Raw genomic sequence first — 25,240 nt, 5'->3', positions numbered from 1 at the left:
GAAACCAATATTGCATTATATATTAATTAACAAAATTAGAACCAAAACCAAAACAGAAAAACAAGGTCACCCTTGAAGAAGTTTTCTTTTGACTAACTAAACTAGCGTCCACCCCTAACTCACTACTCTTCATCCCCCAACCCTGCTGGTTTTCCTTCAGAGTACTTACTACTATTTGACATCATAGTATAATGCTACTTGCTGATTTACTGGTCTCCCAATTAGAATATATGCTCCATTAGACATTCCTGAAAAAAAATAATCATAGAAATGAACCCATTGCAAGAAATCCTACAGGTAATTTACCTTAACAACCCACCTGATATTTAGATCAACTTCACACTCTGTTATTTGTGAAGTGAACATTTTTATGTTGAATTACATTTACCCATTGATCTCCACTATTACTATTTTTTTCACAGAGAAAAATAACCTCAATATTAAATAAAAATTTTACCAAGGACAATAATATCTATTCTTTTGACAGCATGCAATTAATTTTTCTCTATAGCCCACAGAAGAAATCAGTCATTCAGACAATTGTATGTGACCGTTGCTGGCAGCTTGTGTAGAGTCAGAACAGATACTGGAGCAGTGACATTTTGTACCAAATGTGCAAATACAAGAAAGCGCAGAGTAAGCAAAGGGCTATGTGCTATTGAACTGCAGCCAGTGTGTGAAAAATGACATAGAAGTGTGTTGTTTAAGAACTTCCTTCCACTAGATTTCCCTCTTTCCTCACAAGGAGAAAGGAGTTATTAGGAGCTCTCCTTTAAGTAAAAAATAGGTCAATTTATTACATAGTTAATATTCATTGTTCTTAAGAAGTGCAAAGTAAGTCAAGTTGTTTGATAACTGATGGAAGATTTCATCCAAAAGGACTTATTACCGAGTTCTAACAATGTGCTTCCTTAGATCTTGCACTAACTTTGGTTATCAGCACCTTGTCACAGACAGGGGTTTGGTTCCTCCCATCCCCCCACAGAGGAGTCTCCGAGATGTCAAGTACTCTGTCTTGTGTACTGGGGAACTGTATTGCCCTAGCGAGGGATATTGATTTCCCATTATTCCTAGATGCCACATGACACATTTCTAGTAGTTGTAAACACTTACAAGACTGACTTTTATTTTGTCCTTCATCACATCAGTCTGCCAAAGCAGGACATCTATTAATGAGTCCCTGTGCATTTTATCAGACACCCTTCCATCTTGGTGCTTAAGGCATGATGCTCTCAAGGGATCTAGATAGAATAAAGCTTGTTTTAGAAAACCAACTGCTGCTTTGCCAGAACCTCATAGTCGGATCTTTTAAAAGTAACAAAAACTATACTTACTTTTCAAATCTACTCTGGGCTTGACTTACTTGCCTTTTCTACAGGCACGAAACCATTACTTCTATCTCATTGATATGTGTTGGCTTTAAAATTAGCCTGGAAAATTCTTACTGGCCTTCGGAAGTAAGGAAGATCATTGCGGAAGAAAATACATTAAATAACGTTACAAAATGGGCCCTTAGGATAAATTAGATTGTTTGGGCAACAACTTGAGAGTTAATTGGTATCTTTGAATATACAAAAACACATGAAAGAGTCAAGTTCTTTAAACATTGTAAGTAAGGGTCTACAGCCTGACTTGGGATTTGTTCTAGTGATGAATGAAATCGGCCATCTCTACTACTTGTTGACAAAAGCCTACTTCCACCAGAAAGCGAAGATTTTTCCTTAAAGATTTTAAATTTTTTAAAAGCATATATGCCCCCAGAATTCATTTGCCCTTCGGGGGAAAATAGTGAATATTAAGAGAAAATGAAAGAACAACATATGAGAAAAAGGTGTTTGTCAGAGGGCATCTGAGTAACCTCCTGCTATTTCTTTTTTGTTCATCACTCACATTTACTGCAGGGCATCGCCTCGAGGATCTTCCTGCCATCAGCCACTGTGGGAAATGACCCCCCACCCCACTCTGTTTAATCACATGTTGGTTTACATTCTCTTTTTTGTTCTTGGACTAGATTGAACATGTCTCATGAGTTTCTTTAATTTACTAAATATAAGTATGATAACTTAAAAGGGTGTCTTGGATCATCCCAACAACCATTTCTGATAACTCCCCAAACATTAACTCACCTCACAATATTTACATTTGACAACTTTCTTTCTGTAATTATCCACTGTCTCCTTTCCTCTGTGATTTTTGGCAAATGGTTTAATCTTTGGTTACTGTCCGTATATTTGCAGTATGTCTAGTTTATTGGGGGAAAAAAAAAACCAATTTTTTTTTCATAATAATGAGTCTCAGATTGATGTGTAATATTATTCACAAAAACAAGTACTTGTTGTGTTGCCTCTGTTTACCTAAATCCATTCTGTGTTGCCATTTACATGAAGTCAAAAAGGGATTGTTGTACATGTTTAACTTTCAGAGAGTTACATTCATCAATTCAACAAATTTTTGAGTTCTTCCTATATGCTAAGCACTCTTTCAGGTGTGGGGAATAGACAAGTGAACAAAGAGGGAAAAACTTCTGTAAGCTCCTTGGAGCTTACATTCCAATGGGAGAGGCAGGGGAAGAACAAACAAATAAGCAAAATCTATTATATGTCAAGGTTTTCAAGGATTTACTCAGCCACTCAGCCAAGTGATACTACAGCAATTTTGCCATTTAGAAGAATGATAGAGTTGCCAAAAGAAATGTTATTAAGAAACAATAATATCACCTAAAGCATGAGTACAATTCTTCAGGCCACCATGGCTCACTGTTACCTAAAATCCTGTTGCTAGGACACTTGCTAACATAGAGAAGCTAAGGACATTTACAAGCTGGGGAAATTTTTGGTGAACTGATGTTCTCATATTCATGGGACTAAATTTGTTTTTGAAATATGAGGAGAAATAGAGATTAACAAACAGAAAACAGAGCATATCTGTCAAATTCACTTTTGAAATCATTTTAAGCTTAATAATCTAATGCGTCTAAAGAGGAGATATAGAACTTACTCCATTGAAAAATGTTGCTACTTTTTATTAACATTTAAGAATCTATTGTCAGTTCTATTCTAAGTGGTTATCAGTACTTTTCAGTAAAATCTAACCTAATCTCTCTCTTAATTTCCTAAAAAAAAACAGATGGCCAATATTTGGCCCACCAAAAATACAACTTTTGTTCTGATACCATGGCTTTCGTTTTGTAGGGTAATCAGTGTTATTACATTTTTATCCTCTAACACTTCTCTAAATAGAAATGAAGTCTCTTCATTTGATTTGGGAAATTGAATGCTAGTGGGGGAATTCAAAACAGTGTTGGTTTCAAGCTTGAGTTCCTCTGCATAGTACCAACTTCTTTTTCTTGGCCCCAAGGCATGTGTCTCAATGAGAAAACATGAGGGAATGATGAATCCAGCATATCCTGAGACCATTTTGCCTATATACTTAATGCTGCCTTGAAATTCTGTCCAAATGTGGTCCATGAATGATAGGGCCACATTTGGACAGAATCAGATTTGGACGCATCAGTCCAAATTACACGTCCAAATGTAATTTGGACATCAGTGTCCAAATGCGATTTTTATTGTGATAGGCAGAGTAAGCCATAGTATATAAGAAATAAGATTAGATATATACCATGGCACTGCTCATTTATATTGATATGGGAAATATGCCCATCTGAATGAAAATTAACTATTTCTTATATGAAGCAAGGTATAAGTTGGAAGTCTGTTCATCACCATGAACTGATGAGAACTGGAGCAGCATGAATGATCTGATATGCCTAAATAATTCTCACCTCACTGAACCGCAAATGTGATAGACTTCTATAGTGATTGTTAGATTTAATAACAGAAAGGAGTAAGGAAGCTTTGAATTACTAAATATTGATAACATTTCTTAAAGAACAAAATAAATGAGCATTTCATAATATGCACAGTATTAACCTATCTCTACTGTGGTCTTAGTAGCTAAACACATCTTGCCTTGTCATTCTCTTAACATTCTCATCTTGTGTTCAAATATATATTTTACATTTATGCGGCAGGAAAGAAAGCTATGATTCTCATAACATTTACATCCAAGCTGTGTATGAAAATCGCTATACATCCAGTTATGGTGTCAAAAGAATCTCAATATTTTATAGCAATCACCTGTTAGTCAAATGTCCCTGCTTCCCCAGGCTGATTAGAAGCCAGTGTCCCTGGGACAGTTGCTTAGTGGAGAAAGAGTCACAGTTGGTCTTGTTCAAATCCAGGTCAGATTAAAAAAAAATGAAAGCCCTTTGGGGTGGGTGGGAAAAGCAGTTTAAATCTCTTCATGGAACTGGCTTTTGGTGGGAGACAAGCAGGAAAGGATGATCATCGTGATTCTCCATTAGAACAGATGCAGCAGGTCAAAATAATCCCAGTTTGGAGTAAAACACAGTAAGTGCTGTTCACAGAGATGGCATGGCCTGACAGAGAGAATTTATTCTTTGGGCTGTGTTCTGCCACATCGCAACTGCATTTTGTGACAGCCTTTCTGAGACAGATTTCCTCATCTGTAAAATGGGTTAATAATAGGAAGCTTTCAGGACCATTTGGTACATAGATATAAATATATAGCCTAGGACGATGCTAGAACATTGTGAGTGTTTGATAATTGATGCCCAATGTCCACAGATTTCCTCAGCTCTTAGTTACTCATGTTGCAAGCTTACCAGCTCCCGTCTGCAGGGTAGCAATGCCTCCCTTCCCCACCAGTAAAGTCCCCCACAGGTATTTCTGGAGGTTTCAACAGTGTCACCACATTGCATAAGAGACCAAGTTGCTCTTGTTCTTCCATCCTCCTCAGGAGGTCACCTTACATGTCTCTTGAGAGAGGCTCCTTCCTTACGGTCCTGCTCCCAGTGCCCTCTGGGAGAACACCACTGTGACCAAAGTCCCAGTCAGAGACCCCAGGAGGCCAGCACTGTGCAGTGGATGAGAGCAGAAAGGAGAAGAGGCCCTTCGACCTTTTTCACCCAGACCTGCAAGCAGCCTTATGTGTGATTCTGAAAACAGACGCATCTGCTTCCTCTGCTTCACTCTCAGGATAACCTTGATCTTGGGATCATGTGGGGAAACCAGCCATGCTTGTTGGCCATTTCCCTGTCTCTTCCCTCTGTCTCCAGCACCTGCTCATTGCTGTCCAGGCATTATCTCACCCTCCCAAGGAGCCTGTGAGGTTGCTATATTTAGCCCCAATTTATAGATGAAGAGGCTGATACCTAGGGAGATTCAGAACACCACTCCTCCTCCCCTTTTACCTCCTTTAAGTAAATACCTGGGGTATCATCAGCCTCAGATACCCCTGCCCGTGAAGAGAAGCCCCACACTTCCTGCAAATGATAGCAATTATTATTAGCATCCCAGTCTAAGTCAAGTGAGGCCAGAGTTTACACTGACCCAGTAATGAGTCTGGAGAAGTATGCAGAGTAGGAACTGAAGTACAAACATTGGAGTAACAGGGAGAGAAGGAGGGGGGTGGGGAGTTCCAAGACTAAGGAAAAGAGTTTTGAAAACCAAAATATGGTGATTATAAAAAATAATGTAGAACAGATGACTCTAAGAGAATATATCATCTTTTTTATTAATCTTCTTTTCAAAAACTTTTCTTACAAGGCACCAGCTACTTTTATCATACATTCCCCCAAACTCCCTAAGCTGATCCCATCTTTAAAAAAAAAGGAAAAAAGTAATGCCATCATCCAGACAAGGAGCAAGACTTTCTCTTCTCTTTCATCTGCACTCCCATTTCCTTAATTCATCTTTCATTCTCCAACTATAGGTGGGAAATCTTTGAGGAACTATTTTTTGGTGAATGAAGTTTTGATCTCATTCTACAAGAAATCTCTAGAGATTACTTTCAAACTAAAACCAATTTCATACCCAGTAGAAAACTTTCATCTCATGGAATAAAAAGCTAAATGAGAATAGTCCAAGAACATCTTTCCAAAAAGAAGGTACTATACTTGCTCAATTACGACCAAGAAATATTCTCTTTCTTAAACCAAGAAATAAAAAAGAGAACTGCTCTGTTGATAATGCTTTGTGTTGTTTATCTAGGGCAAGTGAAAGATACTGTGGTTATCAGTCCCTTTATGTGTCAAGCATAATTTTTCATGGGATTATATTTTAGCAAAAGACCAAATTCAATTCCAATTCTCTTAGCAATAGTATTTCAAGTAATATAAGAAGAGCAAGGTGTTGATGAAAAATAAAGGAAAATACATTTAAATAAAATGTAATAATTCACAAGTATTACCAACCCATTTTCTTCTAATATTTTAGATCAAATGTTCTAAATTATCCAGCTTATGCTTTGGGTTTTCTGAATTTTCCAAATTACATGTCTATTTACTGCTGATGTATGAAAAGCAAGGAGAGGTGAGACCAACAAGATATTTGCATACACAACAATAGAAAAAGATGATGTGGTATCATTTCATTTTTCTTTTTGTGTCTTTATTTCTTATTAGCAGTTTGGAGTGATCCATAGATCATGAAATTAATAGACATTGAAAACTTTCCTGGTTACTACCACCCACCTAGGTTCCTTTTCTCTGAAGCCTATTCTCCTTTGACCAGAATTCTCAGCAGAAAGGGGATGGTGGGGTGCCAGGGTGGCTCAATGGATTAAGTGTCTGACTCTTGATTTCCGCTCAGGTCATGATCTCAGTGTCGTGATATCGAGCCCCGTGTCAGGCTCCGTGCTGGGCAAGGAGCCTGCTTGAGATTCTCTCTCTCCCTCTGCTCCCCCCCACCCCACACACCTGATTTCTCTCTCTCAAAATAAATAAATAAATAAATAAATAAATAAATAAATAAATAAGGGGAGTGGAATGGACATGGAAACTCTATGATGTTCAGGCACTCTATTATTGGCACATCTGTATCAGCTGAATATATAGAAGTCTTGGAAAAATTTACTTTTTAAATTGAAATAATGGGGGCGCCTGGGTGGCTCAGTCATTAAGCGTCTGCCGTGGGCTCAGGTCATGATCCCAGTGTCCTGGGATCGAGCCCTGCATCGGGCTCCCTGCTCCGCGGGAAGCCTGCCTCTCCCTCTCCCACTCCCCCTGCTTGTGTTCCCTCTCTCGCTGTGTCTCTCTCTGTCAAACAAATAAATAAAATCTTTAAAAAAAAATAAATTAAATAAGTGGAAATAATGTACTGAAATCTGAAATTCATATTTTGTTCATTACTTTTTTCAGTAATATTTTTAAAGATGTTCACTAAACACAGGACTGATAATTTAGGGATTATTTAGTTATTAAAAGTGAAAATATGTGTATTAATGCCTATGGATCCACCTCAAATGTTTCTTCATATTTAGTCTCTTTTTTCTTCACATGCTAGCTGTGAACTTTAGTTTGGTGCTATATCCAAAAACCAAGAGCAGATGAAACACCTAAAAATATCCTCATTTGCATCTGTTTCCCTTCCTTATGAGAGGGAGGGTCATCCCTCCTGATTTTGCCTTACAACAAGAAAATAACTAAGACAATTTGGGAATTAATTCATCGTTCATCTCTCATGCTAGCACGTCAGGCCCTCCATCATTTGGTTCAAATTGATGCTAAGTTGCAAGAGAACAGAACAAGAGTCTTTGGCATTTTTCCACTCCATGTAGTTACTAGCAGAGGTGATTAATAAAAGGCTCTTGGATGTGACTTGAAAAACTTGATTAAGTGAATTAGATCCTTATTTATTTATTTATTTATTTGAGAGAGACAGAATGAGAGAGAGAGCACATGAGAGGGGGTAGGGTCAGAGGGAGAAGCAGACTCCCTGCTGAGCAGGGAGCCCGATGCGGGACTCGATCTAGGGACTCCAGGATCATGACCTGAGCCGAAGGCAGTCGCTTAACCAACTGAGCCACCCAGGCGCCCAAATTAGATCCTCTTTACTTTGTCTTCTTACACAAAACATAGTATTATGGGGTTCATATTTTTTAAAGGTAGTGAAACAAAATATAACAAAATTACCACATATTTATAAAATATGGATCTCTTCCTTCCTATAAAAATTTAAGATCAGTTCTCCAGAATGAAAGAGAGAAACATGTATAGATGCAAATCAATTCTATATTGGTTTCTTATTACCACATTAAAGAGAAAATCTGAGGATGTAAGTTATGACTTAATTTTGATTTTGAATGCATACAACTACCTAATGTACATAAAATAACCATCATGGAATGAAACAGATACATCCAACAGCTTGCTGCATTTAAATGATTTTAAAATAAGTGCTTGTAAAAAGTCAATTTTTGGTGTTTTGCTGCTTAGGAACGAAACAAATCACAAATACGTTTTTATGTTGATTTTCTTTGACAGGACTGGGAATTCCCACATTTTATGGGAAATGTTGATGTAAATCTTCCTGGGTTGCACACTCCTCACATGCAGTTCAAGATTCCTTTCTTCCAAAAGATCTTCAAGGAGGAATATCGTATTCATATAACAGGTATGCTGTAACTTTAAACACGATCTGATTGTCTCCTAGAGTAATACCAGCTGCTATAAAAAAGCAAGTGGTAACATTTTAGAGGCATGCATACATCTAGTTTTATTTCTCACTCACTTAATAGTGCAAGGTGGTTCTGGGTCAGTTGGGGGTTCCAAACTATCATTCTGGGACTAAGGCTACGAGCGGCTTTAGTCATTTGGATTTCAACATCCAGCAGGCAAATGGGAACGGTGAGAATGGAGAAGAGGATGAAGAAGGCTTACCTTTTTCTTAATCGCCTTGACATGGGGAAAAAACATATACCCTCTAGTCACATTTCACTGGCAGTAGCTCATCAGATAGCCCTACTTAGAGTCAAGGAGGAAATGTGGTCCGTGCTTGGGCAGCCACTTCGGTGTCACATCTACTGTTCTCGCATCTGCTGTTCTCGCGGGAGGCCACAGTTTTGGTGTGGATAGTTAGCTATCTCTGCCATGCTCCAGATACCCCTCCACCTTGGTTTTCTTCATGAGGTTAGTTGCTTTCTCACAACATACAGCTCAGTATGTTTTTTCACCATTAACACCCTTTACACCGCATTCCTCAGTTACTGCTGAGATTGGAACGGTGGTATCCGAGAACACCAGTCAGACCCTATGCCTTTAGGGAGTTAGGCCACTTCTCATTTGATCAAAACCTCCTTCTGTGGCAGAGCTCATGTTTCTCTTAGGTGAGTCTCTTGCAGATCCTCAGATTCTTTCATTTGCAGAGATGCCCTCCTTTTGAAATGGCTCCGTTACGATTTATTATAATATTCCTTCATGAATCTCAGTCATTCTCATCTGAAAAAGGTCTTCCTGAAGTTCTGTTTTATACCTTTTTTTTTTTCTCTCCTAACCAGAGGCAGACAGCTAAATGATCACATAAAGGGTGGCGTTAGCTCCCAAGCTGTTCAAATGTATGTAGTGAATGTGTGTGTGTTTTAAGGACAATGGCTTAGGATCCCACACCTGCTATAATAAAAACTGCTGAAGAAATCCGTGCTTACACTACTGTCTGTGCTGCTGCGTAAAAATAGCCCGAGCACAGAAAACGTGAACATCTGAGTCTTGCAAAAACCCTTTGCTTCCCAACTTGAAGGCTGGTTTTTGCTTTGAGCATGAGGCGACCTTCCTAAACTGGAGAATGAGCTCATGAATAGGGAAGATGCAGCAGGTTTCTTTTCCTATTTAAAATGAATGAGGCCCATCTATTAAATTCACTGGGTAAATCAATCACTTTGAGTTCAGGTCACATAGTGTGGTTTCAGAGTCCCCACTTAATCTGCAGCATGCTCCCCTCTCGGACTTCTCAAACAGCTATCACACACACGGCATCATCATGTCGCTTTGGGTGGGCTTTTGCGTGGACCATCTGTTCTTGCTATCAGCTCTTGTCCCAGGCCACCATGGCACTCATATTATCTCTGAATATCAGAATCCCCGTCAAAAATGTACCGCTGCAGTGCATACTATCAGGTTAAAAGGGGGGTGGAATATTCAGAGGAACCCGTTGGTAAGAAAAAAATCAAGCTGTTAAAAATCTTTAATTTGGGGGTCGCCTGGGTGGCAGTCGGTTAAGCGTCTGCCTTCGGCTCAGGTCATGATCTCCAGGTCCAGGGATCCAGCCCCATGTCAGCCTCCTGGCTCAGCAGAGAGCCCGCTTCTCCCTCTCCCTCTACTTCTCACCCTGCTTGTGCTCTCTCTGTCTCTCTCCCTCTCAAATGTATAAATAAAATATTTTTTAAAAATACTTAATTTGGGGCTATTTGGCAGGGCTTTGTCATATATGCTATCATTTATGGACAGGGACAGGTTCAGGTTCTGTGGTGCCCAAAGCTTACCCAATCTGGAATGCTCTAGTTAAGAATATAAAAGCAAAATTACGACTAAAAATTACTTTCAGTGCCTTGGAAGAAGGACACGCATACAGGAGTCCTTGAAGCTTCTGTGTAATTAGCTTCGAGATAAAGCCTCCTATGCAGTTGAGCTAAAACCTTTATTCCACCATGTATTATTTTCTAGAAACTTAAAAGGAAGAAAGACTGGCTAAGCTCTTGGAATGGAAACTGCACATTAATAACAGTTGTGAGAAGGTGGAAATATATTGTAGTTAAGGTTCTGATGCAGTCTTTGCCAAATGATGCTGAAAATCATATCATTCGAGATACATATTTATAAACACATTGTTGGGCCCCATTCCTGATAGTTCCAACTCAAGAACTCTGGGCCAAGGCCGGGGAATGGGACGTTAGAAAAGCACCCAGGTGATGGCCACTGGGAACTGCTCCTTGGTGCTGGAGAAGGCGCAGGTGAAGCGGGCTGTCTCCCTGCGATGGGCCGTGCCAATGATTGGGTTCCTGGATCTGCCTGGAAGACCTCTGAGGGTTCTGGAGTTCTAATCCAAAATAAAATAGGGTACAGGTGGGCTTTGGGGTGAAAAGTTCCACTATAAACAATTTAAACCCAATTTATGGTAGGATGATCATGCGCCGCCCCAGATCCATGATAAAAAATTCTAGGAAAATGGTGGCAGGTTTGGAGCCTGAAGAAAGTCTAAACTGTTCCCCTCTTGTGTTATTCTGTGACTCTCTTTGTTCTGTTAATTGCTGAAGATGTGGCTGAGGATACTCTGAAGTAGCAGCGAGTCTCCTGTGAAAGGGCCTTTTTTTTTTTTATCTGACTTTGTAAGATAATTGTTTCTGGGGAAACCTAGATAAAATTTCCAAAAACATGGTACATGTTGTATTTTAATATGCTCAGTTGTCAGTAGCCTGCAAATTCCCAAGTCAACTACAAATGCTAACTTGATCAGCTCCTCCAAGTTCTGCTTCTTTTTGTAGGGAAACTCAGTGCTTTTCTTGATGAGTAAATATAGTATTATCACTGGGTTATTAAGCATGAAACTCTCTATATCCATCGCCAGTGGTTCTCAGATTTCAGTGTGTATGAGAATCACCTGGAGAATTTGTTAAAAAGATCCATCAGCCTCATGTGCGGAGCCAGATGCCTGAGGTAGGAGGTGGAGCCTGGGAGCCAGCCTTCTCTTAAGCATCGCCAGTGATGCCTATGCATGCTGCCAGAGGCCCTCTCTTTGACTAACACTGCTGCTGAGAAACACTTTCTGCCATCAAAATTTCTCTCATCCCAGCTTTAATTTATTTCCATATGCAACTCTTAAGATCAAAAGCCAAGGGGCAGAATGAAAATTCAAATAGAAATGGGGTACTAGTGAGAAGGGCACATGCTAGAGAGTCCTGCTGGGAGCTGGAAAGTTCAGAGCTGGGGCCAAGAAAAGAGGTCCCAAAGCAGAGTATGATGGGAAACATCTGGGTGACCACAGAGGAAACTGGAGTCAGGGGTGGGAAGGGATCCTGTGGACCCCCAGACAGCTCCATCTATTGCTTTCTCTGCCTGTGTTTGTTCTGTACTAGAAGCGTCTGTGCAGAGACTGCTAGAGTTCTCATGGGTTCAAAGATGGCTCCACCACGGCCTCAACTATCATTTCTCTGTGCTCTGGAAATGACGTTCAGTGCATGCTTAGAAAATGGAATGTAATGGTTTGGTGCCTGGACTCTGGCTCAGCCACTGACTGTTGGTGTGGCCCTTGTCAAGCTCCTTAACCTCTTAGAGGCTCAGTTTTCTCATCTGTTAAATGGGGACAGTAAGGTTCTTGTCCCATAGGGTTGTTGTGAGATTTAAATTAATATGTACAAGGCACTTAAAACACTGCCATTTGGTAAGCACTCAGTAAACTCTCACTACTTTTACCTGCAGCTTTTGCTTTCAGAGTCCTGCCAGAGTTTGTTTTCCTATTTAATTAAAAAATATTAGGTAGCCTGACAGGGGGCTCTTATTATTTATCCACTATTCTGAATTCTCTACTGTTATCTACTGTTCTGAGTCAAGGAGAAGGCTAAGAATGGAAAAAAAAAAATCTCTCTTCCAATGAAGAGCTGTGTATGTACAGGGTTATCTGACACTGATGAGTTCCCATTGACATTTTAAAAGCATTTAGGATTTGGGTATTTTCTAATCCTGATTCCATGCTAGTTTTGTTTATGCATTTCAGAAATGAATTGTTGCATCTGTTTAGCTCATCTGGATCCCCCTTGACAGATGGTTTGCTGCCATGTGTATGAGCTTTCATTTTATAAGCTGGGCTGCTGCTTATAAAAATAAATCATCTCTATCCAAGGGTGTGTTAAAATATTTTTTTCTGGGAATTTTGACTTCAGTAACAAAGGGGATAAATAGTGATTAGGTCACATCAGTGCTTTTAGCCCAAGCCCATTGTTCTTCTCTTAAACATAAATGCTAAATGTAACCGTGTAATTATTTCCTCTGGCCTCTTCCCTTTTACCTATGAGGTGAGTGCAAAGATGGATTCGAAATGTGATGTACTAAGTCTCTGGAGGCGAGAGAGGAATGGCCTCTCAATTCACTCTCGGAAGCTCCTCTGAGTCCTATTAATGCCAATCCCGGCGGAAGCTCTGCCATCTGTCATCCCAGCCAGACAAAGGAAGTGTCCCATTGGCGGCCATCATCTGAGTAAATTAGGAGGGGGTTGGGGGAAAGGCCAGAAGGAAGGCCTGTGCATCTGTGAGGAGAGAATTCACTCTTTTGGCACGATGATGCCCATGGGAACCCTTTCGGCAAAAAAGGAAAATGTAGAAGTAAACAAACCTCCATAGTGTCTGTGTTCTGTTTCAGCTTCCTGAGCCGTGTGAGGGCACAGGTGCTTTACAATGGCGAGAGTGTGGAAAATAATGAATAAAACCCCTCTGTTTTATTTCCATAGGTGCATGATTTCTGGCAAATGAGTTCCCAGAGATTGTTTTTTAAAGAGCCCTCCTATGCCAGTCGGATCGTGGGAAGTGCTGGGGAGGGCAGGCCAGTGGTTCATCCAGAATATTCTGTCCGACAAAATTAACAAGGGGCTTGTTATAGGGAAATATGATGCATCCTGTTCACCGTGACAGTCTCCAAAGATCATGAATTTACCCAGGGTGCACAAGGACATCTTGCTAGTCTCTCAGTTGTGAATTTTTCTAAACCTTTCCTGAAGCAGTTTCTATTTTCAACACATTTATACAGCTCTAAGAGTTAACTATGTTTATTTCCACATAAAGTAGCGATTCCTCATATTTGTCCAAAACTCATCTTCTTCAAGGCCATGGATGCTTTGCCCAAAGCCTGTCAGCCCTGGCTGCCCCTGAGCTGGCCTGCTGTGTTCAAACTGAGGTGTCCTGTCTTCATTTGTGCATTTATGAGCATTTTTGTGATAAAACTCACACACTCTTCGGAATTGTCTTTACTGCCAGAAGAGAGACTTGAAATATATAATGAATTCTAATCTCCGAAATATGAATATTTTGCTTTTCCCAGTTTTCCAGATTATATCTGATTTTAGCAGTATCCTAAAATTCACCAGATCACTGTGACACATGTATTTGATTTGAAAGACTATAACTTTACTCCTTGGATTTGTCTGGACACATTATCTCAGGGTTTACCTATTGGTTAATGGACATTTTCTGAATTAATATGTGTCTAAAACTAAGCTAGGATCTGGGGAATACAGAAACAAACATGACACAATTCCTAATCTCAAGAAAGTCAGAGTCTAGTGGTCACCTAATTCAGTATAACCCCATGGCTTTCCCTTCTCCTTGTATCATTGCAAGTTTCTACCTCTCTCTACTCATCATGTTGGATTATGTCCCACTTAGGAAATGACAATGACAAGAGAGGCACTTAGAGAAGCTATATTCATTTGCTTTTAAGTCTTAAGATGATGCTTTACTAACTCAAATAGCTCTTATTAATTCATAAATTTTTTAGTAAATATCTTCAGTTTACTAAATGTTCTCCTTATGACCCAAGCACTGAATGTGGTTTCCAGATAGCCCTAAATTACATAGGAGTTACTTAAAGAGATGCTAACTTAGTGAGCCCTGTTTTCACGGCTCATGTCTGGAATGAAAGGACATTGAATATGGCCAAGAAGCCTGTTACAGCAAACTGTTATTTCTTTAATTATCCAACATTTATCTTTTTCAAGGCCATGGTTGCTTGCTATCCCATAATGGGTATTAAAAGGCTTTGTGGAGCATGACTATTTCATGTATCTGCACCGGATGCCAGATTCTGGCCAAGTGGTGGCACTCATTTGGTATGAAGGTGCCCACAGCACAGCTCAGTCTCAATGCTAACTGGCAACTCTACTGAGTAAAAAAATTTTTTAATATTATAATTGCATATCTGAATAACGAAAGCCTTCTTATATGATGGAAATATCAGCACTTTATACTCTTTTATCCTTAGTTGAAAAAATTACATTTTCCCCCAAATTGTTGTCGTTTCCTATGCCAAGTGATGGTGATATTTAATGGAGAATCCTTTTAAAACCAACTAGCCCAGGATTCTATAATCTCCCACAATGTAAAAAGATAAAATTACCATTATAATATCATTTTTGACAGTAGGATTCATTAAAGGCACAAAATACAAGAGAGAGGTAATCCCACCAACACCATGCAGTGATTTCTCATTAAAGGAGACAGTGAGCTATTTCAACAAGGAGATTAATAGAAATAATGTATGGATTCTTACCCTCCCTTCTTGCTGATTTACATTATGCTATGTAGTTGAAACAACAGGGGAAAATGCAAAATCTCTCCTATGATTAATGCTGAAATACTAAACCTCTTGTTATGGTTGATTGTACATTCACAACAACACACTTGGGAAATGGCAAGAGAGCATTTCTATTCTTTCCCTTTTTGTGTTTGATATCCTTTCCATGTGGGTCATTTCCGGGACTCAAATTTATTTTTTATGGTAAATAGTGTTTCTCAGAATATACAATTTTTAAAGGAAAGCTTTCTCTGCATGAAAATCATGTATTCCATCTTTTTTGCTCCAATGGTGAGATTTCCTGGCCCATTATTAAACGTTAAGGTTTAGGTGATGTTTATTTCACAGACTCATCAAAGAGATTTTTAGGGCTGGGGAGAAACCTGAAGGATCAATAGCTCAACCCCCTCACTTGATAGACAAGAACAGTGATGTTGAGTTGTCTCGTGTGATTTTGCTTTCTGGTTTGCCACATCTCATAGGGCAAAAGTAATTTTTTAAAGAGGAGAAGGCATTACAAAAGTAACAAAGCACTGTGGGAAAATAGAAGGAAGGATGTTAGCCAAAGATGAACATCCTTCCTCTGTGCAAATGCATAAATGGACCAGCAGTTTATGTCAGGTGGGCTGGAAACAAACAAAAAGTTAAGAAGAGCCATTGCTTCTGCATTTTTACCAGCTTCAAGGTTCAGCTGACTGACTTTGACAGGGGGGTAGGAGGGGTAGAGACAGGGCTACATCCACAGAAGGAAAGAAATGGGATGTCAATAGGGAACCTGCCTCTGTTCTCTCCCCTCTGCACTTTTCCACCCTGACATGGCCTGTCTGCCGGGGGGGGGGGGGGGATGTTACTTCCTGTTCTTTAGCTTCAAAATTTGTGTATATAAATGACCTAGTCCCAGGACCATTCTCCTGCAAGTTGTAGACAAATTACCAATTGCTAAGAATTTTCAACATGTTAAATATGCTGATTCACAAAGCATGTTTACATATAACTACACACTGAGTCCTCTTAGATAACTGGTCCAGTTATATCTACCCAATGATGTCAGTGCTCAGTGATTCCTGCTGTTTTATCCAAAGTGAGACATTTGATCACCTTTAGAATATATCTTTTTTGCAAACCCTTACATGCTCTTCTGTCCTTCTATCACCAAGATCCTACACTAACTGGATTGAAGACATAGAAGAAAGAAATTACAGAAATAATATTCCTCTACATTTTTGGCAAATTTAATATATGTCAGAGACCCTTCAAATATAACTTCTCATTTCTTCCTCACAATCATCCTTTGAGTTAGTTATGTTGATATTATTCTCTATTTCACCGAATAAAAAATTGAATTCACATAGCTAATAAGTAGAAGGATTTGGGGGAAGAGGACAGAATCATAGAACAAGAAGTCATCGGTTCAGTTTCCTCAATTTGAAAATAAAACTGTTGAGGTCTGGAGAGATTAAACAGGTAACCCAAGGTTGTATTATTTAAGTTAAGTGTCTGGATGAGCTTCATCTGCTGATTTCTAGCCTGCAGTTTTTTGTGACTGTGGTTCTCCCTCTCACAGATCGGTAAAGATGTGTTCGAGAGGGGTGATGATAACCCATTAACTGATGTCCTCCAATACCTTTTTAATTTGCTCCTCCTCCCTCTCATCTAAATATTGACTCCAGGTCACATGGGAAATAACATAAAGTGATTCTTTAGTGTCAAAGTGTAGTGGTCAAACTCACCCACCACCATTCAACTTAGGTGAGAGGAAAATAATGTAGGAAGTTTGGGGAAGAGCTCCTCCTATCCTCAGGGTTCCTTTTTAATTTGATCAGTGTATATTCACTTCAATTTTTATACTGATTTTATCTTTTTCCCTTGTCTATTAACATTCTCTGAGCATCTGTTCTCACCAGAATAGCACCTTACTCCAAGCTCACTGAGAGTTCCTTTCTTCTCCCTGATTCTGTGATGCTGCTTAGCAGTGGTTTCTGATATCCTGTTACCCTAGATACAGGGACCACTTTATGAGGGACTGCCCTATTCATGAGTTAATAAAAATGACCTAGAGAGAGTACAGGTTTCTCCAAGGGACCTTTGTGAGTCAAGAAGGTGATGGTCAGTCATGCAAATTCAAGGACCTGTCTTCCTCACCATCCAGTCTGGCTTCATAGCACATGTAGTTTGTAGCAAGAGAGTATATATCTCCTGCAACAGAGAAGCACTGGAAGCCACTCTCTCAGCTTGCTTTCCATCGTGGAAGCTACTAGCTATTGCCTCCTTAATATTGGATGAGAACCTCAGAACTTTTTCAATTCACTTGTCTCTCGTTCCTCTCCTGCATTCTCTTCCTACAATATTCTCCATTATTTTCTTTCTCTCTCTTCTCACCCCTCTCTTTCATCTCACCTCATCTTTTCCTGTATGCTATTTTATCTGCAGCATAATAAAAACATACACTAAAAGAAATGCACCATTTTCCAGACTATTCTCTGTCCTTCTTTCAAGGACCACACGAATTGCTACTTCCTCCAAAATCCTTTCTGCAGATAATTCTACAGCCCTCAGTTTTTATTCCATTTTCCCCAGCATCTTCAGCGTTTATATTAGATAACATGTCTCTAAGCAATGTCTTACTTGTATGAAAATTTTAACTACTACAAAGAAATTGTAGTAGTTAACAACCTCTTCAAATTGTGTCTTCTAAAGCAGTTTGTCAGCTTTGGTTGTATTTATATGTCTGATAAATGGATTCTGTTCAATGAGAATTTGATGCAATTATTTTTAAAGTCTTGAATGCTCAAAAATTATTGATTGAATCAACAGGTCACCTACAAACAACAATGTGAATTCAATTGATATACTGCTGTGTTTGCATTGCAAAATGATTTATTTCTTGCCTACACATAATTATAAAACTGTAAGAGATGTTCAATCATATGTTAGACTTTTCTAAGAACTTCATTAGAACTTTGTTTTTAAACATTAACTGAAATGTTCTAGAGAATAACCTACATGGAACCAAATTTGAGTACAGCTGCAGTGTCCATAAAACAAGGAGGCTTAATCTGGTTAGTGTAAGTAGCATAAATTATTGACTCTGGGACCCACAGTCATATTTTCATGTGTCTAGAATACAATTAGGAAATATCCTTTGTCAATTCACTTAATGGCAGCATAGCCATCTCAAAAAATTGCTAACAGGCCTAAAACATTAACACTTTATACTTGTACGCCATTATCTCCATTTTATTGGAGAAAGCCCTATTGCAATTTCATAGGTCTTTGACTAATATGCGTATTTCTTTTTTTTTTTTATGCAGGTAAATGGTTTAACTATGGAATTATCTTTCTCGTCTTAATTTTGGATCTTAATATGTGGAAGAACCAAATATTTTATAAGCCTCATGAATATGGACAGTACATTGGCCCAGGGCAGAAGATATACACAGTGAAAGACTCAGAAAGTTTAAAGGATTTGAACAGAACCAAACTTTCCTGGGAATGGAGGTCCAATCACACTAACCCTCAGACTAACAAAACCTATGTTGAAGGAGATATGTTCTTACACAGCAGATTCATAGGGGCTAGCCTTGATGTCAAGTGTCTGGCTTTTGTTCCAAGTTTAATAGCTTTTGTGTGGTTTGGATTCTTCATTTGGTTCTTTGGACGGTTTTTGAAAAATGAGCAAGGCATGGAGAATCAAGACAAAACTTACACTCGCATGAAAAGAAAATCACCGTCAGAACATAGCAAGGACATGGGAATCACTCGAGAAAACACGCAGGCCTCAGTGGAAGACCCACTGAGCGACCCTCCCTTGGTCTGCATCAGGTCCGACTTCAACGAAATTGTCTATAAGTCTTCCCACCTCACATCAGAAAACTTGAGCTCGCACTTGAACGAATCTACCAGCACGACAGAAGCTGATCCAGACCCAACGACTTCTAAAAGTACGCCTACGAACTAGATTCCCTTAATTGGAGATAGCGCAAAAAGCAAACTTGAGTGTAACTTTAAAAAGGTTAGTCTTTCCTTTTGTAAATGTAAGGTTTACGTAGTGTTAGGTAGAGAAACACAAACAATGCCACAACGGTGCTCAACATGCTTTTTCTAGGACTCATTGTTTTCTATTTGTATTATAATACACGTGCCTACTGTATATCTAACGTCCTCTAGAGATTGCTTTTCACAATTGCACAAGATATTTACTGACTTTACAGCATAGTAGACGATTAGCTGATTACCCGTGTATCTGATGTTCAACCATAGTGGTGCCTTGAGACATTAAACTGTTTTTAACTGTACTAGAACTGAAGTGTGGAACAGTCCTCGAACCTACTTCACATGGGTTTTTTTGTATACAATTATTTTGATCTACATTTGATGTCTTAGCAGGAAACAGATATAGCCGTGATGTGGCTTAGGAAGTATCTCTTATTTCCTATTCAGCAGTGGAGTTGTGACTTTGACAGCAGGATTGCACAGAGGCCTGGTGATAACCTTTGAATTTGTTTTGGCTATCTGCCAAATACAAATACAGATTCGAAATTCAGTATGAGGAGAACGATAATCCAGCATGGGTCACTACTTGTGAAATGTGGCTTTCTCCAACCAGTAATTGCAATTAGATGATAATACCTAATTATGTTTTCCTAATTAAAGATAAATTGCTACTTGATTAAATATCCTGCCCTTCACCTATGGGAACAAAGGTTAAGAGGCACAGTTGGGTGAACTCTCAAATTTATTGGCATTTACACAAAGCGCTAGAAAACCAAGGAACTGAAGTGAGAGTTGTACAGCCTACTATCTGCAATATTTGTACATCTTTCTGTAAATATGGCTCTGGACAATGAAAATTGAAAAACATATGCCAACCCTGAATAAGGGAACTCCTCTAAAAATCATGCAGCAGAACCTTGTGAGGTAGAAAAAGATGTGCATGAAAGAATCTATTCAAGTAGCTTGTTTTGTGTGTGCATTTTTTTTTGTTTTTTGTTTTGTTTTTTTAAGAATTAAACATCATACATTAATAAATATAAATTATATATCAGTAATTATGTGATGTAGTTTTTTGTTTGTAATAAAGGGATTCACTTGTATCTTAGTTTAACAACAGCCCGTTTAATTTTTTTAACTTGGTGCCAGATGAGTTAAAAAATGGAATACACCCAATGTGCTTTTAATTTTGTTCCATAAATTGTGGTTACATGTTCTTGAGGGGGTTAGGGGAGATCACTTTTAAGGCAAAATTATTTTCCTGTCATATACTGACATAGCTGTATTTTGTCTTTATGATTTTTAAAATCTCTCTTGTTTTGATCTATCTGCTTTTAAGCCTGCAGCATGCTGAATTTAGCATGCATAATAGAACTATGCATTTATCTGTCACTCGAGAGCCAGCTTTAATAAACATCTTCCTACAATTGTTTACTAAGCAACTGGAACCATGCCCTTGCTGTTTCTTTTACCTTAAATAGCCATGCCTGGTGCTACTTAGAATCATAAATATCTCTGACACTAAAAATCCAGAGATCAAGCTTACTATAGTAACCCATTGACCATAGTGTCCAAAGAAACTTACCATGTTATTGCTTATATGTGGTAACATTGGCCATTACCAAATTTGCATAGTATAAAACATTCAACTTTTGACTCTAGGACAAGTAAATAATACCACCTAGGACACTCTCTCTATATATTTTATTCTGAAAGTCACTGTCTTGTAGAATGAAGAAGGAAGTTGATTTAGAAAGCGGGTGTTCATGATCAGTATACAGTCCTTACGAAAATATTAAGAATTTTTATGTGGGTGTTAAGGAAAAAGTGGTCCAATGATGTAATCTAATTAAAAGAAGATGGAAAAAAAATAACCCTAGAGCACTATGCTTATGTGTTTCTAGGGATTGACTAGAGAAGCTGGCTATCAGCTGATATGAAAATATATCTTTAAAGTTTTCCCTAAGTTTTGATAACAAACAGAATAATTTCCAGTAATGGCATTTTTTTCCAGCAATGGAATTTTAATGGCATTTAATGGCATTTAAACAAGATCCAAGTCTTTGAAGGTTTCCAATAGTTATGTATATCAATGTTGACATATTTATCTACCTATGGGTCTCCTTCCTTCTTTTGCTACCTCTTTTAGATAGCACATCACATCTGCACTTATACCAGTTAAGGACTAGCAAATAAAATAAAATAAAATAAAATAAAATAAAATAAAATAAAATAGTAAAGGTCAAAATCACATGTACTATGTTTAATCTTGAATCCTGAGTCATATACCAGTAGACTATGACTCTACAGAGCTTTTTGAATACCAAACCTTTTGGACTATCAAGGGCATTACAAATAAAAAAAATGTGTAGTAAACCGGGAAAATGAAGAGTTAAAAAAAGGATTTAAAAAATCATTAACCACAGATTCTAAAGAAAGCATAACAAATGTGACGCCTTAATTGCAGTGATGCTTAAGGACTATAAACAATTATATTTCTACTGTTCAGTAATTACAGCATTTTCTTTCATGCAGTGCAGAATTTGTACTAATTTGACACAATTTTAGTATCCTACATTATAGAGTACTTCATTAGTAGTTTAAATGGAAAATTAAATAAACACTATGAATTTATGCCTGATAATATATGCCTAGACATAAATCTCATCACCACATGCCCATCTATATTATATAACCATACTTAGTTATCTCATACTCTCCCCATGCTGGCCACTTATCATGCTCACTTATCTTTTAGCACAGCTAAGATCACCTGTGAATCCTATTAGAAGTGTTAAGAATTATTTGTTCTCCATTTGCCCGGAGAGTCAGCCAGGCATAAAATCTCCTTTTACTTTTATAGCATCAGATTTCACAACAAGTAATTCCCACAGGCACTACTGGCTGACAGGCCACGTCAAAGACGTTGTGCAACACAGACGCTCGGAGTTGAGGGGGGAAGTCAATACCGCTGTCATATCTCACAACTGGGCCCCATAAGCAGTTCTGGTACATTATGTGCCTACCCTGTGGATGACCAACACAACCCAATATGAAACTCGGGAAAGGTAATGCTAATAAATCACTCTTAGCTGTCCCTGTAACTGATGACTCATGGTGCCAACTGAATTCTCTGACTTTCACCTAAGACCTTAGCACCCCATTATTGCTTATCCTCTGTCCTCACTCTGAACTGATCCCTATTTTAAATTAAAACTCCTGGCTATGCAGCCACAATCTGGGTATTGTGCTTTTATTGGTTTCTTCCTGCTCAGACTGTGATGGCTCACTACTCTATCTGGTCTGATGTCCTCCAGCTTTGCCCCTCAGAATTCAACTCTAACCTATATTAGCTAGTCCTGCCATTAAGAGGGGGAGAGCAAGTCCATTAGTTTTGTGACAGGCAAACTGGCACTTTTCTCATTTATCCGAATTTTTATTTTTAAACATATTGATGTGCATAGGCTTGTGATTAATGGGAACTGATATAGATAAGAGAATCAAGGTCATAAATATTTGGCTTACTAGCATTTAGACTGGACTAGAACTGAATTATAATCTGAACAACTAGAGTAAGTTTAGATGTGGTATTTATAGCTCACAAGTCACTCTTGTTGAAGCTAACTGGAAAAAGAGGTGGATATTTATAATGGAAAGAGAAGGTTAGGTAGATGGTGGAACATGAATGCAAGTTGCTGCCATGAAATCTTAGAAATAGAAGATGGCAGTTTGACTGTGAATGGGCTTTAAAACTCTGGGCAGGGGAAGGAGGCCTTTGTAGAAGGAACTTCAGCATAAAGTTACCATGAGTCCAATACTCCTACCTAATAGGAGTCCTAACAGGACTCAAGAACAGATGTTCAACATAGCTGAGGGGGTTACACAAAAGGTTAGTTGGTTGGTTAGTTTCTTAAACATTCTAGCACTCACATTACTCTGTGCCCCAAGGAGCATGGTGAGACCTGGGCGAGGGGACACGGGGCCCATGAAACAAACAACAGAGGTGGGTATGGGTGGAGTGGGCAACATGAGAAGAGAAAAGCAAAAACCAACACGTAACAATTCAGAGAGACCGGAACATCCTTGAGGGAAAAACAAAGATGGGGGCAAAGCCTGTTTGTAAACATTTTATCAGTGTATAAAAGTTGACATCTTGTAAACAAAAATGTCTTACAGATGCTTTATGATAGACATTCTGAGCATTTTTAATGAGAAACAAAATTAGTATTATTACTAATTTAATATGTGTAATATACCACAGTATTATTTTAATTTAGTGTAAGGAATCAGTTATTTTACTTCAGAGAGTATAAAACACATATAAGGTATTTCACAGGCTTATTTCTTACCTCTATCCTCCAACACAATTTTTCATAAGGGTCTTAAGTTCCTTTATACCAAATAATTGTACTACTGAGCTTTTTGAGGACTTACCTGCATGATTGAGAAGGACGATTACAACTTATAATTGAGAAATATAGTAAGAAAACAAATGTATAGATGCTCCAAACCCTAATAATTTTTTTCATTCTATCCAGATCATTGCTCAATTCTCATATGAATAAGACTACCATTTTGAGTATTTACTACATGCATATAAATTATCCCATTTAATCCTCACATTAACCACTGAAGGTAAATATCGTTAATTTTACTTAACAGATGATAAAAACTAAGGTGCAGAGAGGTTTATTAATTTGCTCAAGGTTACAAGGCTGGCAAATACAGAGTTAAGATTTGAATGCAGATTTGTCTGACTCCAAAGCCCCATTATTTCCCATTATAATCCTTCATTAAGATCCATTCAAACTATAGACTCCATTTCAAACAGGATCTTTTGGTGAGGATGACCTGAGGAACACTGTAAAACTGTTCAGATGCTTGATTTCTAGCAACTCTTATCTCTCAAGAATCTGAGCTAAATAATTACTAACAGGTATCTGGATGCAATCTACAGGTTATATCTCATGATTGAAACAGATAAGGTTGAATTAAATGACAGAAGCATTCAGTTCATTGCCAGGTGTTCTGATTTAAACTACATTTATAAACCCACAACACAGATTTGTCCTGACACAATTTCCAGCGTTGGAATTGGTTTATTTCATGATTTCACTTTTCTTGGGGGTGGGGAAAGAATTGACCTCTTTTGAACACACCCCCGGGCAAACGTCAGGGTGGGGATTAGGTATGAATATTCAAACAAGGAAAAAAGAATGATTCGCTAATGGACAGATTTAGAAAGCTTAATTTGAATAGGGGCTCTAGAAATAACTATATTTTGAAGAAACCATCCAAAATGTATTATTTTTAAAAATCGTCATCAAGGTAAGCAAACTGTGTTGTGATAGGACAAGCACTGGCTTCACAAACATGTCCCTTGAACACTATAACCCTTAGTTTCTTATCCCCCCAATGGGAATACCTCACAGAGTTCTGAAGAGGGTGAACTAAAGCTCTATGTGGAAGAATTCTGTGAACTGCAGGGAGTTGTGCAGATGTGAGGTTATATCGCAGGTGTGGGCACCTGCCCACCCCCCCCCCCCCCCCGCCGCAGTGTCCACCTTTCAGTGGAACCCACTCGGTTTGCCTTCACCAGCAGCTCTGGGCCGATGCTGCCACTGAACATGGTTAGGCTGTTTGCTCCCAGATTTCTGTCTCTCTGTAATAGTTTTGAACTCTACAAACTCCAATGTTAACACATTTCACTGTTAACAGAAGTTCAGATTCCTTAGTTTTAAAGCAAGTGGCTAAGTTGTCTGAAATCAATGGCGGTAATCCCTTGGAGCTGCTGGGCCAAACTTATTCCTCAAGGTTTTCTCTGCTCTAGCGTTCTTAAATTATTTCTTTCCTTTTATGATTGCTTTAGCAGCTTCTCTTATCAGGACTTTCTCATCGTGCCAGTAATCCACCACCTTTCATAAATCCTGAAGTGTCTTCAGCATTTCACCGAGAGCCGACACACACACCTGAGCCCTGCACTTCAGGATCTCCCCAGCTGTATTTGGATGCACTAAATCAGGGAGTCACTCCAGCTTGCCTTTTAGGAAGAACGTACCTTCCTGTACCATGGAATCCAGGCAACACCTCAGCCACACCATGGTCGTTTAAAGA

General features: G+C 38.7%; 1 protein-coding gene across 5 annotated transcripts in view; it reads left to right on the top strand.

The window, feature by feature from the left end:
• The window catches only part of TMEM117 (transmembrane protein 117), a 453,511-nt gene extending 432,945 nt beyond the window's left edge, over positions 1–20,566 (top strand). For all 5 annotated transcript variants that reach the window (XM_032420498.1, XM_032420499.1, XM_032420502.1 and 2 more), the window contains 2 exons: positions 8,348–8,477; positions 18,448–20,566. In XM_032420498.1, the coding sequence (XP_032276389.1) occupies positions 8,348–8,477; positions 18,448–19,094 (777 nt within the window). In that variant the 3' untranslated portion in view covers positions 19,095–20,566. The remainder of the gene's footprint in view (positions 1–8,347; positions 8,478–18,447) is intronic.
• The last annotated feature ends 4,674 nt before the right edge of the window (positions 20,567–25,240 follow it).

Source organism: Phoca vitulina, unplaced genomic scaffold (genome assembly GCF_004348235.1).
Source record: "Phoca vitulina isolate PV1807 unplaced genomic scaffold, GSC_HSeal_1.0 scaffold23, whole genome shotgun sequence".
Taxonomy (NCBI): Eukaryota; Metazoa; Chordata; class Mammalia; order Carnivora; family Phocidae; genus Phoca; species Phoca vitulina.
The sequence above is the reverse complement of the archived record's forward strand: the minus strand, read 5'-3'. Positions and strand labels throughout refer to the sequence as shown.